At 29.4% G+C, this 20,558-nt stretch overlaps 1 protein-coding gene across 2 annotated transcripts in view; it reads left to right on the plus strand.

The window, feature by feature from the left end:
- LOC129962701 (collagen alpha-3(IX) chain-like) overlaps positions 1-18,722 on the plus strand; it is a 167,479-nt gene extending 148,757 nt beyond the window's left edge. For both annotated transcript variants that reach the window (XM_056076633.1, XM_056076634.1), the window contains exons 39-41: positions 1,462-1,551; positions 13,090-13,167; positions 16,278-18,722. In XM_056076633.1, the coding sequence (XP_055932608.1) occupies positions 1,462-1,551; positions 13,090-13,167; positions 16,278-16,486 (377 nt within the window). In that variant the 3' untranslated portion in view covers positions 16,487-18,722. The remainder of the gene's footprint in view (positions 1-1,461; positions 1,552-13,089; positions 13,168-16,277) is intronic.
- Positions 18,723-20,558: the final 1,836 nt, after the last annotated feature.

Genomic DNA, 20,558 nt, shown 5'->3' on the forward strand with positions numbered 1-20,558 from the left:
TAAAAATTAAACCAAAACCATAACCATAATCATTTGGTTGTTAAAAGCCCTTATTTTAAACGATCAAATACATATCCTTTATAATATAAATGTTCAATGAAAAGATGAAGTATTTGATTTACAAAAATTTTCCATTTTCCAAAATTTGTGAGAGCGATTAGGAGAAGGATCATATAAGCCCGAAGTGAGTTCAGATTCAGAAGAAAACAACTGCGCCAAGGTTTCAAAATAACTCAAACAGGATAACATTCGTCACGATCGCCTTCTTTTACCCCCCTCATTTATACTGACTATTCAAGAGCACTTGACGCCATTCGATACTTGCAGCTTTTACTCCTCACATCGCATGCTCCAATTTCGCCAGTAAGCGTTTGGCTAATGTGCAATATACACTTTCAAGCTTCATGGCAGAATCATGCAACCTTACTAATTTTTCTCACCGAGTTTCCACAATGGATGATTAAAGACATCTCCGAATACTTGGGAGTGATGGACATTGGAGTCTATTGTATGTCCAACCTTTCACTCCTTGCCGCGTCAGCAAAGACAGATTCTCAGTCAGGTTATCGGTTTTTGGCTAGGAGGGATTCGATTTAAATGATGTAAGGTGTTCGGTTGCAGATTTTGCTTTGAATTAAAGACACTGTCATTAAGTAACCACTATGCTTATTATTAAAAAGAATTTGTTAGATTCTTTCACCTTAGATTTGGAAACTAGGGATTTTTCTTCTTAGTGTTTTTTCCTGCTTAATGCTGCTGTCCAAATTATTCTTGTAAATTGTCGTGTGTAATATGTGCACCAAAAATAATTATGAGCTCGAAAAATGTCATACTGATAATCTGATAAATCCAATCATTATATGAAAACGTTTAGATTTGCATTTTCTTTCTAGATTTTTCTGCAAACGAGATAGCTCAGAAATCCATTGAGACAAACGAACGAAGATTTGCACGCAGTCTTCGTATCAGAATTGCCATCTGCGTCAAAGTTAAGAAAACAATCTGCCGAAGTGTGATCGTGCGTAAATCAACCCCTTTCAAGATTCCAATAAGCCATGTTGGACAAAATTTGCCATGTACTTCTTCACACGAAAATTGCAATACTGTGCAAATTTTTTTAGTCAAATAATTTAAAGGAAAGATTTTGTGTAAGCTATCTCAATTGATTGAAAGGAAGAATTAGAAAATAAATAGAGAAACGAATTAAAGTGAGCAAAATGAGCTCTTCCTTTCTTTGTGAGCAAAAACAGAAAATCCTATATTCATCGCGAGAGAAACTACATTTTGAAAATATACTTTGCTTGATAAATTTTCTTTCAAAAGCTGAACTAATATCTCTGTTTGGAACACATTTTTTCTAATTATTTGTTGGTATAAGACCTACGGTGTAGTTTCTTCAAGAGGGCAAAAAAAAATGAGAGTGTTTTTTTTTATGACTAAAATATATATTTCCATTTGCAGGAGATCCTGGAACCCCTGGTCTACCAGGTGAGAGAGGATTCATGGGATTGCCTGGAATGCACGGGCCAACAGGTCCTCCGGGACCAAAAGGTGCATACACTTTTTTACATAAATAACAATAATTTTTTATTGTGGCTTACTTATCTCCTAAAAGCTGACAAATACTCTTAAAATAAGAGAAACAGTAAAAAAATAATTAAGAAAATATCAAAATTTTAAGATATAAGATGGTTGACTTCAAAAAATTTAATTAAAAAATCGTAAAAGATTTAAAATGCCACAATTTTAATATATAAGAATTTAATTTTTTTAAAAAAATCGATAAGTGTTTAAAATGAGCTAAAATCCTTACTTTAAAATACCTATTAAAGATATAACGAAAAAATAGGAAAAACAAGGAGACTGTTTAATCACTCTCTTCCTTTATTATTAATTGTATAAGGATGATTACTTCCCGCTGCCACTCCTATTTCAACTGCCATTGGGCTCTATACAATAATATCAAACATCTGTAAATGTTAATAAATTATGCATCAGAAATTCACAATTTAATCATAAATTTATATTTTGTTATTTTTGCAATATTTTTATAACTAAGTCCAGAAGTTAGATTGATACCTAAACCTAATTCGAATCAATGTCTTTATTAAGTTTTGCTATTTAGATTTTGTTTTCTATTTTCATTCATATTTTGTCATACATAAATTCATATCTAATTTTAAAAAATTATTTAAAATAAACGAATCGCTTGAAATCTGATATTCTGAAATGTATTTCCGATATACTTTAAGATCATACATCAGTATGAATTTACATTATCTGATATTTCGATGCAGTATCGTTTCCAATGAGATTTTCTTGCTCAGTTATAAATTTTTCATATAATTCTTTTATAAAATTTTACTGATTGACTATGTCTTTCAACTCTATTATAAAGAATTCTGATTTATTTTTTTAACATTTAATCATCCATTTATTTTATATTTAAAATTTTGTATATTATTTAATGTAAATTCGGGATTTTTAGATGCTTATTAGAAAATAATTTTTAAAGAAAAGATATTGCATAAGTTTATTATTATGATAAATCTCCATTTGACTCCAGTTATACTATCACCATTCCCATAAAAAAATTGCAGTATTAAGAATATCATCATATTTGTCATATACAAAAATTGGAATGATCTTTTATGTTATTGAACAGTCATTTCAACAAAACCATCGTTGAGCTTATTTCTAAATAATGAGGTAATATTATTTAATTTTATCTCATATTAATTCATTTATAAAATTAATATGTAAAATTAATTTAAAATGAAATGTCATTTTCATACATATATGAGACATTTACTTCATTTCATAAATTTACGAATTTGAGCTGAATTTGTCAATTTTTACTTCTTATATGAGATAATCTACTTATAATATTCGAGAGACTTTTCTATAATGTTAGAGAGCCTTTTTTTAATCTTATTATTATTGATTGGAGAGATAAGTTCTGATTCGGTTGTCATTGGAAATGGTAGATCTAAAACGACTTTCTGATTCTTCACAGTACATTTTTAAGGATTCACCTGTGCAGTCAGGCATCAGGCAATGATATATCTGAGACACGTTCATGCACTATTTCTGAAGAATACATAAATGTGTTGCACAATAAATTTACAAATGAGGTGGTGCTGATTGCAACCGTTTCTTTGGCAATCGTTTTAAAGGTGTGTGAGCAGTCTTGATTTTCATTGATTTACCATAAGTATAATCATGGAATCTTTTGCATCCATGGTGAACAGCAAAGACCTCTTTTTCAATTTGTGAAAAAGGGACCAATAACTTGAGAAAACTAAAATAAAAGAATATTGTAAAATAATTTGTCATCAAAGAATAAAGCTTCAATCATGTATTTTTAAGACGAATTTTTAAAAAAATTTAATTTTTCCTTAAAGTATTAAACAATAATTGGTATTATTACTAATTAAAATTGTTTACTTTCAAAGATTAAATTCGTCTTTTAGAATGGCCCTCAATTTAATATCAATAAGAGAATATAGTAACTTTAAAGCTGTAGTCTTTCAGTTAAAAATATTTTTATTTAAAGTGACCAACCACTTTTGTGAATTGATAATTTGTTATAGTTATAATTTGATTACCATTCCTACTATTTAGTTTAATGGTTTGGGCTTTTGATTTTAAATTTGGTGGCTTTTAAACGTGATTTATAAGACGGTACATTTACTTGTAAATCTAGAAAGATGAAAAAAAAATATTTGAAGAACTTTATCTATTGATTTACAAGTTTCAAAAGGTGGAAGAATTTTAATATATGCACATGATAATTCATATTTTGCAAAAAAGAATTTTAAAAAATATGCTCCATAAAAAGAGCATTCAAATGGTCATTCATTAAATATTAATAAAATAAATGATTGTCCAAACTGAGATTTTCTACTGAAGGATTCAATGAGGTTTGTAGTCAACTGAAATTCTGGCACGAAGCCAAAGAATGTTTTAAATATGAGCGATGGCTTGGAATAATCTTTATTATATAATTAAAGGAATTGCCATGGAAGGTATTCATTGAACAATCTCAAAAAATTTATGTCCTAATAGTAAGACATTTTAATGTCAGTTTCTTTTTTATTAAAAATAATTTTTAAATAGGAAAAATTCACTTCCTAAAATTAAATTTAAAAAAAACTTTTTTAATTATAAAAATCTTTTTCTGCATTTGGGTCAAAAATTGCTTGGCTAAAAGTGAATCAGAGTAGACAAAAATTCTATACAAAACTAAAATGTAGCATTGATGTTGAACATTTGTTTCACAGTCTGTAGAAACCCTCTATCCAAATTTTTTTTATTTTATCTTTGCGATGTGATGATGTCATCTCTGCAACATTAAGCTATTAAGAGTTTGATTATCCTGTTGTAGTGATCTCTCTATCATCACATCCAACTGCCGATTCATTTTCTTTTTTCTTCTTTTCATCGCTCCATGCTAAAAGGTAAGGTTACTTCTAATGAGGAAAAACAAAAACAGTAAATCTTACAGGTGTTGAAAAGCAGCTATGTTTTATTTCCCTTTAAAAAGATGATGGGAAAAAATCTTTCGTCTAAATCCCCGATGTAGAAGATTCATTTGAAATTTTACATCAAAAGAAAGCGTAGTAAAAAGTGAGAAGTGAATCCTTCAAATCCTAAGACCTTCATGAATGAAGTTATTCGCATTTGCCATTTTTGACACGTGCTTGAACGGCATTTTCTTTTTTCTCTGAGTTCATTAGTTTTAAAACTCAAAAATATTGGAATCAATATTAATCTCAACTCATAATAAAGTTGCAAGTGTAAGTGTATGTTGGCGCTCTATAAGTCAGGTCATTGGACTTGCAGATACCACAATCTGTCTCATATATACTTTGGAAAGTTCATCTCAGTGAGATGTTTCTAAAATTTGTATTATTAAAAATGAAACAAAATTTGGACGCTTTCCCGCTGTTCTCTATCGACACTAAGAACATGTTACTTTATTTTACAACAGTGTATGCCATCATTGAAGTAAAACTCGAATTATTTTCATTACTGTTACTTATAATACATCCTGACTCTCTTTTTATAGTTGCTGAGGAAAATAAGAAGAGCCAGCTTTTATTTCCATATTGATTAAGTTTAAGTATAAAACATGCTTTGATTAAAATTATTGAAATTTTGTAGCATTTCTAATTAAGATTTAACTTCAAAACCAAGTAAAAAAAAACATATTTCAAAGTGCATCCATTTTTAAGCAGTACCGTTCTTTTCCGTGATATAACTAGATGTATAAATTATATGCAAAGAAAAATGGAGGAAATGCATTATATAATGATTATGTAAAGATTAAAATTCTGACATAACATAAATGACATGTTTATCAAAACTTGAGGTTTAAGAGTATTTTGTTGAGGAGGATACTGAGACATAGTTGCACAAAATATTTAATTGAACTGATGAACGGCCATTCATCTTGATGAATCAACTGGTCACCAAAGGCGGTTAATATAATTTAGGATTATTACTTCTTAATAAAATGAACAATCTAATTCAATGGAGGAATTAAAATCTTTCGATAGCAATCATTTTGTTTGTTTGATGAATCCTTAAAAAAGATGAGGGGGATAGGTTTACAAAATTTTTGCATTTCTTTATGATATCCGCAAGAAATTCTGAGAAACTTTTAATGTTGTCATTCAGAATATTGGGACTGGGACTTTTGTTTGACGAATATTGATAAATAATTAAAATCATATTTCACGAATGTTATATTATTCTGCTAGAGTCGACTCAAGCCTTATTTAGAAATTATTAAAAAAAACTTTCAAAAGTTTATTGCGGAATATTTTTTTTTTTTTTTTTTTTTTTTTTGTGAATCATTGTGACAGTTTTTATTTCTATGAATTTTACCCTGTATATCTAGTAAAAATGAGTGTGGAGATGATCTAATTTCGATTTATTTTACGATGTGGTACAAATAATATTTTAAAGCAATAGTTCATACAAACAAAACTTTAACAGAATATCATTAAATACAGGACTGAATGAACTATTTGAACTGAACGGCACACAGTGAACGAAATTTTTGTGGATAATAGACTGGAATAGATAATCATTGTGTTTTTAAATAATTATTTACTTACAAAAGACTTTTACCATGAAAAAAATATTTAAAAAGGAAATGATATGTTTGAATATTTCGTATCTGGATACGATGATATTTAAAAATATGTATAATGTAGAGTGATTTTGAGAAACAGGTTTTGAAGAAAGCTTATCCTACGTTCTTCAAACTTTGCTTCTGAAATAACTAGAGCAATAGCTATTACACATGCTTTCGACTGTTTCAGTGCATTTCTAGAAATAAGCTTTGAATTCTTTATGAGTTCAAGTACATGGATTTCATGGATTTCAAAGTACAGGAGTAGTATTTCTCATAGATCCTAAGCATTAAGTCCAAATTGCGTTGTTTGTTTCCTTACCATTCTTAGCAATTAGTTTCTGTGTCATGAAACGTGATTAGAGTCATTAAGAAAAGAAGAGCATGTGTAATTGCTTCGTAGCAAAGCTGCAGCAGAAGGTCTCCTTCAACAAGGCATAGGATTTCTAATGCGTCATCGTGAATTAGGGAAAAGGGTTACGTCTGAACTATTTTAGAATGAGCGAAGTGAGACAATAACATAAAATAACTAAAGATTAGAGGCATATTTAACTTAAAAGGTGCATTTACAATTTGAAGTTATATGATAACACATAAAGTTCATAATACAAAAAATTCGAACATTACAATTTATCAAATAATTCAATGCGACTGGTAACAATTAATAAATAACCCAAATTAATTTTTGATAGGAAAACGTCATTTTTATTGTTATTATTCATATATTATACAGGGTGTTTATAAAGTCCCGGACCCATTTTGATGTTTAATAACTCGTAAAATAATAAAGATATAAACAAACTTATGGCATTTATTGATGGAATAACTCATATATTTTCCTTTTCAGGTTTGAATATTTTTACTTTTGTAAATATCGTCTGCACGTGTGGTTATTTTCAGATAATTTCATTTTCCAGTCTAAATATCTTTACTTTTCTAAATATTGTCTGCTTATCAATTGCATTTGTATCTCTTTTGTTTTTGGCAACTATTGCAATGTTATGTTTATTTTTGATGTGTTTGTTCTATGTAGTACTTTTGTATGTGATGTTTTATTCGAGTGGATATTAAGGAGAATGCGTACACCACAAGAGAAAGCACAGATTTTATGGTGGTTCATAGAAATGAAATCGATAGTGCAAGCACAGAGAAATTTCAGAAGAATTTACCAAAAAGATCCTCCATCCAAAAACAGCATCTTGCGGTGGAAAAAGAATTTTCTAGAAATTGGAAGTATCAAAGATAAGAAACGTTCCAGACGTCCTTGCACAAGTGATTTTGATGTTGAGCGTGTCAGAAAGACATTTTTACACAATCCTAGAATATCTGTGAGATCAGCGGCAACAGAATTGGATATGCCAATTTCGACGGTGTACAAGGTTATTAAGAAAAAATTAAGACTGCATGCATACAAAGTTCAAATTGTTCAAGTTTTGGAACCGAACGATAGGCCTAGGAATATGGCCTTTGCAACAGATATGCTAAGGAGGATAGAAGATGCTGCTGATTTTCTGAAGAGCATAATGTTCTCCGATGAAGCATCCTTTCATGTTTCTGGCATTGTTAATCGCCATAATGTGCGCAAATGGCTCTGTGGATGCCGACATGCTTGTCGCTACCTGGCGTGAAATTGACTATCGACTTGATATTCTCCATGCGACGAAGGGGGCACACGTGGAAGTTCATTAACAAGGGTCATGAAACTTTTTGAGTCTATTTAACCATTTATGTTATTAATTTTAATCTATCTTTATTATTTTATGAGTTATTAAACATCAAAATGGGTCCGGGACTTTATAAACACCCTGTATAATCAATTATAAATCTTTTATTTACAAATACAATCTAAAAATACAATGCTTATAATATAATATTTCAAGCTTTCCAATGCATTCGGTGGTTCTGAATGATTTTTCAGAAATCGTTATCTGTTTGCGATAATCTCTTTCCACTTATTTTCAATCCTTCCATTTTTTGGCGCATTTTTCCTTTCTTTCATGTAATCGTCCATTTCTGTATTCTTGCAAAGAATCCCTCCGAATTGTTAACGAGTTGCTAATTGATAATAATTGATAAGGATTTATTTGTAATTGCTTATTTCCATATAAACACAAACGAAATGAAAGATAAATTTTGAGCCAAAAAATAAAAACAAACGTGATATTAAAATAATAACCGTCTATTCTAAAATAACCGGAGTGCTTTCAGTTTTTCATTTCGAATTATAAATTTACAACTGAAATTTCGTCCAAAAGATATGTACAATATGTTAATGAGTGCACCGGCCTTAAAACAAATTTATTTCCGCCGCACTACTTCTTAATGACAGTGGAAGAATCGGATGAAAAGAAAAAAAAAACATTTAAAAGAGGAAGGGGAAGATCAACAAATCCACATGCAGCCAATTAAAAATATGTGAAAATGAGGAATGGAAGAAACGTAAACCTTCATAGAGTTTACCGTGCACTAGCCATTTAGTTCTGAAAATAAGGTTAATTAGGCAGTCGGTACATGCCATCGCAATAAAAAAATTCGTCATTTTCATTTAATATTATATATAGTAATTTTAACTTGTTTTCTGAATTTTGTCTGAAATAAATGAAGATCACTTGGCGAAATATGAGGTAGCATCGATTAGAGATTTCATGAAAAAGATGAAATAAATAATGAAGTATAAGATAGCAATATAATATAAAATTTTAAATTAGCCTCATTTTCTTTTGTATTGTAAACATGTAGATTAAGTAATAATAAGTGTATTATTTACTAAATAAGCGAGAAAATGCAGAAGTTAATTGCCAGTCTGGACGCCAATTAAGAGCAAAGGACGGTACTGTTTAATCTCATCTGCCTTTACAGCACGTGCATAAGCAATCCCCGGCTGTTGAGAAATTTCTCCCAGAAAGAATAAAAATCGTTCGGATAATGCCTCAGCAAACGATTTTGTTCTCCCGGAACGTCGTTATTCATCGGAAACTGATAAATAAGACGAGCGTCGGAAATTAAAACGCGTTGTATATTTACGAGGAAGATGAGAGTTTCCAAAAGGTCATTACGAGAAGGAGGGAACAAAAATACTCAGATTCTTGGCCATTAAAACACTTTTCCATAGTGACTTACCTCAACGCTGGTTTCCATAAGAAACTAGTTTTCGCTCCAAAAATTAAAAAGATTAGAATTTCAAACAGAAGGCATAAAAAATAAATTAAGAAAAACTTTTTAATGCTAACTCAATAAAATTTCATTAACAATTTTAACAGGATGTTTTTTAAATCTAAAATCTGAAGTTCGATTCGAAAATGTTTCAGTTTTTTATACAGAACATAATTACTGTAAGCCGATGGAAATTTCTGTGGTTTTATCATTCCTAAAAGTTTTTAAATAAAAAATACAATTAAAAACATTGCATTTACTCAAAGTCAATTTTTTTTATTGAAGCAGATTCAGTAATTTGCAGGTTTTATTCTTTAAAATGTATAAAGTAAAGAAACTTATTTCAGAAAAAAATATTACCATGCATTATTTAATTGAATGTGAATTACTTTCATTTTCTTTTCTTAACAGTATTGTATTCATAAATGCCAGTCTTAAATAGATGAAACAGAATGCACATACTTACTATTTAACATCAAAATCAACACAACAGTTTGCAATTATAACTATTTTTTGTTGTAGACATATTTAATTAAGTCAGAAAAGGAATCCGAAAATTTGCTCTAAAGGCAGAATACACAGAAGGAACAGAACACAAAAGACAGAAAAAGACTTGATTCAAATTTTGTACGGCCGTCTCTTTGCATCTGCTTAAATGATGTTCCAACAAATAATAATTTTCTCTCTCGGGACGAATAAAAACTGTTCAGCTTGCACCTTCCTATCGTTATTCATCGAAACATAAAAACAAAATCAGCTACTGAGGCGCCCCAAAAGCATAACATGTTTAATATTTATGAAGCAAGAAAAGTTATTTTGAAATCAATTTCAAAAGACGTTATAATGACAAAAAATGAATCTTTCTGAAAATCTAATGACACAAAAACATACTTCAAGCCATGAAACATTATTGAATAGAATACATTTAAAAAACGATGACATTTTAGCAAACAGAAAAATTGAGAAATCAGCAGCAACAAAGAAGAAATGGTATTTACAATTGAGTAATTGGTAAAATTTAGACGCAATTTTAACCAAATATCAAATTATATTTCAGTTATTTATCTTGGTATATAATAAAACAACAACAATATAAATGAGAACGATTTCATTAAAACAGATTTTTAAAATGTTATGAGTAGATAAGAGTCCGCCATAACAAGTATTCACTCAGCATTAAATATTTTTCAAACCATTAAACGTACTCAAAAAAATTTATGACAAACTGGGGGATGTTTTTGAAAATAAAGAGATTCATTTTGTTGTCAAAAGAAACTTTAGAATATTTTGATGAGTCGTTGAATGTAATATAAAATTATTTTTAAATTCTACTCATTTCTAGGCATTTTAAAGCTTCGTTTTATGATTTTTAAAGACAGTAATAATAAACTTTAGAAAATGTAGGTTGTAATTCATTAAAAAAATGCAGAGATTTATTACCATTGTGCCAAATTTTCAATGAAATACTAATTTTTTAAAGTCTACATGTATCTCTTCTTCCTTTAAGTAAACGAACTACTTCTGAAATTGAATTTTTCTATCTATAACATGAATAAGATAAAGTTTTGATTTCCTTCAGTCAATTATTTCGAATACCAATTCGATGAATTTCCTGGAGAAAAAAAAATCTGAGGTGTTTTTCAAACGAATAATGAAGTAAGACTGTTTAAACATTTATATTTATTCTTTTCCATTTGAGTAAGCTTTGGAATTGAGAAAGGTTAAATATATTTGAAGAGAGAGTATTTTTATAGAATCCTTTTTTATTTGATAGTCATTTTTTTAAATCTTGAAATTCATTTTTTATACTGAATATATTTTACAAATAAAATGAAGCTTGTAACTTTTTAACTTTTTCTTGTAATTAAATCTGGAAAGGAAACGAAGAAAATACTTGTTTTAGTAAAATAATAATGCACGATGTGCAGAGTTCAGTTGTAGAGGTAACATGAAATTCCTAAACGCTATGAATGCTTAAAAGATTCACACGTCTTTTTTTTTCAAGATAAAATAAAAAATGATCTGCCGCGTGGTGAACGTGAAAAGGGCACGATAGCCTCGAAGTAACTTAAAAGATCACGTGAAGTTAACTTTTCTATGAATAGGATGAATGTTTTCGAGCGATTTCTCAGTATCTTTGCTTTTGATACTAATAAATTGTAGTACTCAATTCATATTCATATATATTATTTTACTAAATCTTTCTCATTCAGTTCTCTCTTGCAGTATAATAAGCAGGTATTACAATTTTCTATCACAAAACTATGTATAGATATAGCTTATCTTCGACAGCCAAATTCAACATAGTATTTCTCATTTATAACTAAATGTTTTGTGCTCTGAACGCCGTTAATTATTGCAGGAAATATGCACAGCTTGCTAAGCAGCTAAGAAAATTCAGAAAGCTAATTACTAGACTCGAGCCAATTCAGCGCAGAGGAAAGTAGGAACAACCGTTTAATCTTTTCTCTGCAACGCAAGCGTAAGGGATCGTATAGAATTCCCAGTTGTTCAGAATTAACTTCTACGAACGAATAAAAATGGCTCAGATAATGCCTCGAAGAATGCTTTTGTTCTTCCAAACACCGTTATTCATCGGAAATTTCGAAACAAGATAAGCAGCTTATGCGTCAGAAATTAAAGCGTGTTAAATATTTATGAGAGAGTTTGCGACAATTTACCTAGAAGAGAGTTCCCAATGATGGCGAGGTGAGGGCATTTAATAAAAATGCCGGGATTCATGGCACAACAAATATGCAGTTGAGTGGCTTATCTGAGCTACATTTTTCACGCGAAACTCGGATTTTCTACTAGAATGAAAGAAGTGCATACATTAGCAGCAGAGCAGAAGGCGGCATGAAAAGTGTAATTACTAAAGGCTAAATATGTCTTGTTTTTAGTCATATGGTAAAGCACAATACTTGGCAAGCAATGTAATTGAACTATTTCAAAAATGTACTCAAATAATTTTGAGTAATAATGAATACAAAATATTTTTAAAGAAATGAGCTAATCGTGACTTGATTTTCTCTTATGGTAAAATAATTTTGAGTATAATGTGAAAAACAACTGAAAAAAGTTTTAAATGAAAATGTTATTTTTTTTAAATGAACTACACAGAACCATTAATTTTTTTTATTTGTAGCATATTCATATTTATGATGCGATAAAAGTTTTTTCATCAGAAACTACTATAGGAGACGGAGGGTTGAAATATTTTCATTTTTAAAAAATCTTTTAACTTACGAATTATTTTAATTCGTAAGTTAAAATAATTACTTACGAATTATTTTAATTCGTAAGTTAAAATAATTACTTACAAATTATTTTAATGTTTCAGAAAATTAGAAATGGAGTTTCAATTAAAAATTGAAATTATATTCGCTAAGTTTTATATCAATGCATATAAAAGGACTCTTTGGCACGCATTCGCAAAGCAAAGTAAATTTCAGAAGAAAAAAAAATTATTTTCTCGTTCATAACTAATGAGGTAGGAATTGCTTTCCAAGCTGATTCGTTTGAATATTTGAAGCTGAGGCATTTCTGTTGAGAACTGTAGATACATTTCTTAAGAGTCCCGATAAAAAGACTTTTATCAACTAATCTTGTATAGAGTCGTTTATTTTTCCTTTAATTGAATTTAATACTTTTCACCTCAAATGCAGAGTGAAAGATTGTGGAAATGCGCAAAAGTATTGTTAAAGTACATTTTAAAGATACCTTTAAATTTCATTATTCTCAAATGAATACGTTTAATGTTTTTTAAGAGCTAATCAATATAGTTTTTCTTGAAGGCGAGAAAGGTGATCGAGGAGACAGAGGTCCGGAAGGAGTTGGCATAGAGGGACCCATGGGTCTTCGAGGCTTACCAGGTAATTCATTTTATAACCTTCCTTGTAGACTCTCTTGGAAATCAGTAGGCTCAGACCTCCATAAATAAACATTGTATGAAATTTCAATTATTTCAGTTACTCTGAAGTATTAGTTGAAATTATTCACTAACATTTAAAAAAAACTTTAGTAGTTTCATCTAACAGAATGATGAAGCTGTAAATATAACTTTTACAAACTATTTAATGCTTTTCAATGCCACCTCGAGAAAGAACCAACAATCAACCTGCTGTGAATACTCAAGATCGCTATTTATTGGCTGAAACAATGAAATTCAAAACGTTATAACTCGGTCAGTTTGAAGACGTGGAAAGAAGCAAAGAAGCATGGATCTTTATCTTTTATTTAAAGCGTTAATGTGTCAAAACTATTTTCCTAAATCTGAATTTTTAAAAATTGGGAGATACTCAAAAGTCTAGACTTCTTAATATTTTCTATAAATTGATTACTAAAATTTATTTATTTCAACAAAATAAAATATAACTCTATACATCATTCAGGGCATTTTTTCCCAATCGGAAGCATACACTTGTTTATAACAGTTTAGAAATTCGCTTTTGAGCTACGAGTAAAATAACATCCGTCATAGAACTACGTGAATAACATCAGATTTAACGGAATAAAGTTGATCATTTTTGCATTAATACATTTTGTATATGTTTAAATAAATAGTTTTTTTGGTATATTTTACCTTTTACTATCATGGTGTGCTCATATTGTTACTCTTTAACGTGTTCGCCATGATAAAAAGAAAACATCAAACCATTTTAAAAGCCTATTACTTGAGTAAACTGTCTGCATTTTTTTTTTTTTTTTGAATAAATTTGCACTTTAGTCTGTAATTTTGGAAATTCATAATAGTATTAAGTTTAATTGATGCTAGTATCTATTTGTAATTCGTAATGAAATATAATAACAAATTCGTAATGAAATATTGTAATTAAATACATTTACAATATATAAAAATGTTCTCTTTTTCAAAACCTAAATTTCAATTCTTAATGCGATTGTTAATAATGAAAAATGCATCATTTTTCGTATTAAAAGCTGCCTACCTGATAGCCCAGTACTTTCGAGCGAATTAATGGGTTTTGAACAACTGCTCATTTCAGTATTTCCATAATGAAGCACTGGTATTGTAATGAAAGCGAATGCAAAAGCTTCACTCATTCTTACTGTATTCTCTAATTTTAATAAAGGAGGGTGTGCGTCGGCGCTGTAGGAGCCAGACCATTTCACCTTAAGTTACGAGATTTAGTACGAACAAAGCTTGCGCACCTCAGAAAGAATATTTTGAAATTTTTATTAAAATTTAAATTATTGAAGAATTAAACAATATTTTAACATTTTTCTACTATAAAGTCCCTAAAAAATAATTGCAAAAAACTGATTTTACAATTTTAAAAAATTGCTCTTTTTAATGATAGTTGCCGCTCAAATTTTTCCTAAATTTTAAGTTTTTAAAAAAATGGCATAATTTTTATGAATAGATTTGATTATTGCCATGAAATTCAAATCGTTTTCATTGTTTTATCAAATATTTAACAATAATATTTTTTTGTTGTTGCTGCATGCTGAGGAAAAAAAAATTATGCTGACTATCTATTTTAGTTTGAATGAGGGGAAAAAAATGAATTTACTTCACTGCAAAAGACAACGCGCAGTTTGAAATAGATTAAGCAGACATATAAATTTTTAGTGGCCATCGGATGTCCAAGGATTGATTCCATTAAATAGATTTAGGGATACAGGATAAATATAAGGCTATAATAACGCTGTAAAATATCTCGCAATTTGATGGTTAAATTATTTTATTGGGGAAATCATAAACATGAAATTATGTATAACCGGTTACCAAAAATGGATGATATTTAAATAAAATCTCCATTATTAGGTGAAATATTTGAAGTTATACTAATAAATAAACATTGTGTCAAAAATGAAATATTAAATTATTATTAAATGAATGCTCATCACATATGTAAAGGGAAATTTAAAAGATGAAATCACTGAATTACTGTGCACCGATGGAATTGTGTGTTGACGCATGTCGTATCGCAGCAACATGAATCGAATGAAAAAACTATGGTTTTTGCCATTTGACTGCGTTCCTCAAAAGCTTCATTCAAAAATTAATTGTGTGCATTGGAAAAGAAACGCACGCTGCACTCTTGAAGTTTCTAGAATATTTTCCAAGTGAAATACAAATGTTGCCCAATTTTTCCTGAGGCACATCTAAAAAGGTAGCATTCGCCTATAGATGCGGTAGTTACGCCCTTAGGTGCTACTCAAACAACATTCCTCAAACAACAGAAAGTGCCGCATTTTTGATCAGACGTAGCCATACCATACGCTGTCCATTTTTGATACGCACTGGACCATAGAACAATGAAGTAAGAGAGAGAGAAATTAAAATTACCCATTGAAAGATTTTAATTGAAAATATACGATACATTTATGAAAAACTTACGAAGTATTAAAATAAATGTTTTATAATCATGAATATCAACCATTTAACTAAGATATAAAATGAAATGTATGACCACCCGTTGCCATAACATTATCCTTCAAAAAGCCCGTATAGAAGCTGGAAAAAAAAGGAACCCTTATCTAACTAAACTCGGAATTTATATTTATGCATTTCTTTCTAAAGAGCCATCTGAATTTGAAGAATACATATTCATTCAAAAGAATGAATATGAATGTATCCCTTGATACTCCCTTCAAACTCAACTGTTTCGGTTAAGTTAAACCTAGAGTGGAATGTTTAAGGCGAAGGAAAAACGTGATCATATTATTCGGGACATGCGACACCATACGAAAGTTCCATCGTGTCTTTCATTTGTTAGTGCGAATATTTTTAGTTCACTACTTTTCTAATAAAAAAGACAGGCCTATTTGATTTTTTCAAACAATCAATAAATCACAAAACGATGAGCCAATTTTATTCCCACTTTCCGATTAATTACTAATCATAAAATGTTTCATCGCATTATTCGAACTCACATCTGTATGGACAATTCACACTATTTTATCATAAATGTGCATCGAAGAGGATTGTCACTATAAAGATAATCTGTTTCAATCTCAGGTCCACCAGGACCACCTGGTGTTGGTCAACCAGGCCGACCGGGGGAAAGGGGCCCCGTCGGAAAGCAAGGAATTCCAGGCATGAGAGGACCACCGGGACCACAGGGTCCGGCTGGATACTGTGAGCTCTGCAGCTACCAGGGGGCAGATATCATGAATGTGCTGCATGCGAGAGGACCACCTTCACAAGACAAAGGACCGACCAGCTAGATAAGCCTGCACAGACCTCCTCAACTTAAAAAAAAAAAAGAAAAAGAAAAAGGGAGAAACTTCTTGTTTCGGATAGTACAATAAAGTTCATTTTTTTTAAACTGGAAAATGACAATATTGGTTTAAAGAGCTGAAAGTAAACAAGAATCATCCAATTTATTCAATAATCTAATATTTACTTAATGATGGGCTTACAATTGTATTGAAAGGGTACTAAAATTTCATTTTGTTGAAAGCTTTCTAACATCAAAATTTCAAAAAAAAAAAAAAAAAAATATCAGTTTTACTTATATAAATATTTTAATTATTAGAAGAGAAGAGAATCAAAAAGACTTTTATGAAATTATTTTTATAAAATTCTCTTGAAAAAGTCTCGCTGTTTTTAAACTTTTAATTAAAAGATTTTATTTTTTGAATATTGTTACAATTTGAGCATTAATATATTAGAAATTCTGTTTCTTTCAATAATTCTTTTTCAAATTCCCTTGAAATCTTTCTGTATCATTTTACGGGAGATGAACAGATTTTTAGATAGCTGCTATTTAATAAATTGCAAATGCTGAAAGTATATTGAAAAGTTTATTTATAGTATAAGTGAAAATATATGCAGAGTGTACCAAACAGCTGTTATTAAAAAAGATTTCTAAATGGAAATGCTTAAAATAGCATGCAAATGAAAAATAAAATACAATTTAATTAAATTTATATAAATCAGGAATTAAAATAATATATGATGGCATTTTTATGATTCCAAATAATATCCATTATCGTTTTCTGACACTCATTGATACATTTTCATTTTTTGCCATCCTCTGTTATCGGAAAAGACTTGCACTTAAATAGTCAATATTTGTTTAAATGGATGTATTGATTTTTTTATTAGTTTTAAAACGCAAGAAAAATTGTATTAAGGATTACAATTTTGATTTTTAATTAATTATTTGTATTTTTAAATATTTATTGTTGATATAAATATATATATATATATATATATATATTTTATTTCTTCATCTCTATCCTGACCAAAATATAGCATTATTTTAATTATTTTAAAATACTGTGCGGAAAATTTGGTGATTGGAATGATGAGTCATTTTTATTAAATTTCTTTTGTGTTGCCATTTATTATTGTCATTATTAAATATTTGCCTGCAACATAAATAAGACCTTCACATTTCATCGATTTTACGAATGAAGCAACTGCGCTACATCACTCACTAGAATAAAACAATATGTAGTCTCTCTGCACCACGATTAACGACTGGCCGATCATGAGTTTGACTGCAGAAATGTATCATTGCCGGAGAAGTGCGTCCTTCAGGGAGATTTCATCTGCTGCCTGATAATTAAATAAGTGTATTTTATACTGATGAATTTGTCTAACATTTAACATGCGGATCCGTAATATATCATTTGGGGGATTTTGATAAGTATTGTTGAAGGAATATTCTAATAAATTAATTCATCAAATGACAAACATTTCTTCATTTCAGATGCTTTTAATGTCTGAATTTGTTGTTATCTCCGTTCTTTATTTTTTAAATTATATGTGTTTTATAAAATGTCAAACAATTTTTATACTAATAAGAGCGTATTTGTATTTTGCTCAATCTAAGCACTGCCATTATCATTTTGTTGTAATATCTTTTACTGCTATTTTTACCGAAAGGCTTATTTCATAATCATTGTCTTGTTAAAATTTCCTTCAAGTATAAAGGATAGTTATACAATAGAAAGGGTCAACGTAACTTTTACTCTTAAGTTTCTATTATACATTAAATAGTGTTATTTTTAACGTGAATGCTATCACATAACCTATTTTTGTTAAATTTCTTTCATTGGCAGTCAAGAATTGTATGATAAATGTAATTGTAGATAAATTCTTACCTTATTCGTAAATATTATTTCATAATTATGGCCATGTTAAAATTATCTTCAGTGGAAGGTAATAAATATTTCATTGCTATACAGTTGTTTTCATTACTAAGCGATGCATTATACAATGTGTAAGAATAACAGAAAATTCTGAAAAATGTTTCATGTTAACTTCTCAAAACACACGTAATATATAATTTTAACATTTTCATTGTGTTAAGTAAATGAACGAAAAATGTATATTTCATGTATTTTAATGCGAGTTGATTGTGTGTATATACATTCTCATAACTGTATTTCCTAGTGTGATGTAATTCATGAGCAATGCCGTGTCTCTCCGATAATTTCTTTTATAAATAAAATGCTTACGTTTTTAGAATCCGACTCAGATGCTTATCTGACACATTCTGATTTATGGGTCAGTATACATCACAGGTCATATTCAATTCCAAATCCCCACATTGTCTTTCTAGATTCATTGGTCATAACAACTCTAAATAATAAATAAAATTAATCTTCATTTCTGAATGGAAATATTCATGTTTTAAAAGTAAATTAGAAATCATAATTTTCAATGCATTCATTTTTTATTACTTTGTTTTTCAGAACGTAAGAGCATTTAAAAATTACAATTATTATTACATGAAACAGCTCCTTTATTATAAAGATGTTCAAAAAGAGGAAATATAAATATCTAGTTTTTTTGCCTTATTAATTCCGGAATCCATATTTTACTTCATGCCCAAAAGCCAAATACAATTTTGGAAAAAAATAACAATTTCCGCTTATTTTTCATAACCATTTTTCATTTTTCAACCATTTTATAGCACGCACACACACACACACACACACACACACACATTTATATATGATATGTTATGATTTACAAATTAGGTCTAAATCCGAATACTTCTGTAAAGCAATGGTGTGTTATTTGTATGCAGCTCAAATATTTTGTCATATATGGAATAATTAAATGTAATTATCACGTCAATCGAGGCAAGGAGGTTTAAGCCTTTACTTACATACATAAACTTAGCATGGTCGAATGATTTTCCTCTTTTAAATAATAGCATCTTCAACTTAACACACAGTTTTAAATATCAAAAACTCTATAATTAATTACAAAAGTTAATACAAGATATTTCAATACAAGGAATTAACAACATTAACTCGAATGCTTGTTAGTATTAACCTATTTGTTTTGAACCGTGGTCAGATATCGAGGATGACAATACAGCCGACTATCCGTCATATAATCACCATCTACGTTTGGATATTGGACTGAGACAGGCAGATTTTAAAAATTCGCCAGATATGAATAACCAATTTTCAAACTATCGACAATAGTAAATCTCGACCTTCCGACCTTTGCGCCATCTGATGGGCATTTCAGGATTCAAACGAAGAAATTATTTTTGTTGTGAACAGAGGCTTGTTACCTACAAGTTATTTCTTTGTGTGTGAATTATAAAATGTTTAGGAAATAATAACATTCCATAGGAGTATTCATCAATTAATAAAAATGTGTTGACAGATATTTCTAGCTATTTATTAAACAATTTTTTTGTGTCACTTTTAAATTAATATTATATTATTAAAATATGTCTTAATTTAGATCTTAATTTTTTGATATTTATAAATTTAAAGGGCCATAGAAGCACACAGTCTCGTCATGATATGTTCATGCGCATTATTCTTTTAACAGATTAATACTCAAAATTCTATTCAATTTCGTGGCCATTGAAATTGTTCCCTATATTAAGAGTGGCTATATTTTTGTGCGATAAGCAACAAAAATAGGTTTCACATTATAGTGTACATTTTAACCCAAATTGGAACTTTAGAATGTTGCTTTTTACTTTCAAAAAAAATGTCTTAGCTTAATTTTTTTAAAAATTTATACAAAAATTAAAATGTGTAAAGTAAAGAATGACTTAAAAATTAGAGAAGAATTTTTGTCCCCTGTATTTTTATGAAAAAAAGTATGCGGACAGCTTCTCTCTCCTTCAAGGTATTGTGATATGTATGTAGCCACCACGTATTTATGTACGTAGGCACCACGTCATCTTTCTTTAACTATTTAAATCCCTTCGTAATATTTAAACTATTCTGTAATCTAACGCAATTTCCCCTTTTAATAGTCTTCAGAAGACATGCCTTACTTTGAAGAGGGACGAAGGACATTTTAGCCGTC

The sequence above is a fragment of the Argiope bruennichi genome, chromosome 3, assembly GCF_947563725.1.
Source record: "Argiope bruennichi chromosome 3, qqArgBrue1.1, whole genome shotgun sequence".
Classification (NCBI taxonomy): Eukaryota; Metazoa; Arthropoda; class Arachnida; order Araneae; family Araneidae; genus Argiope; species Argiope bruennichi.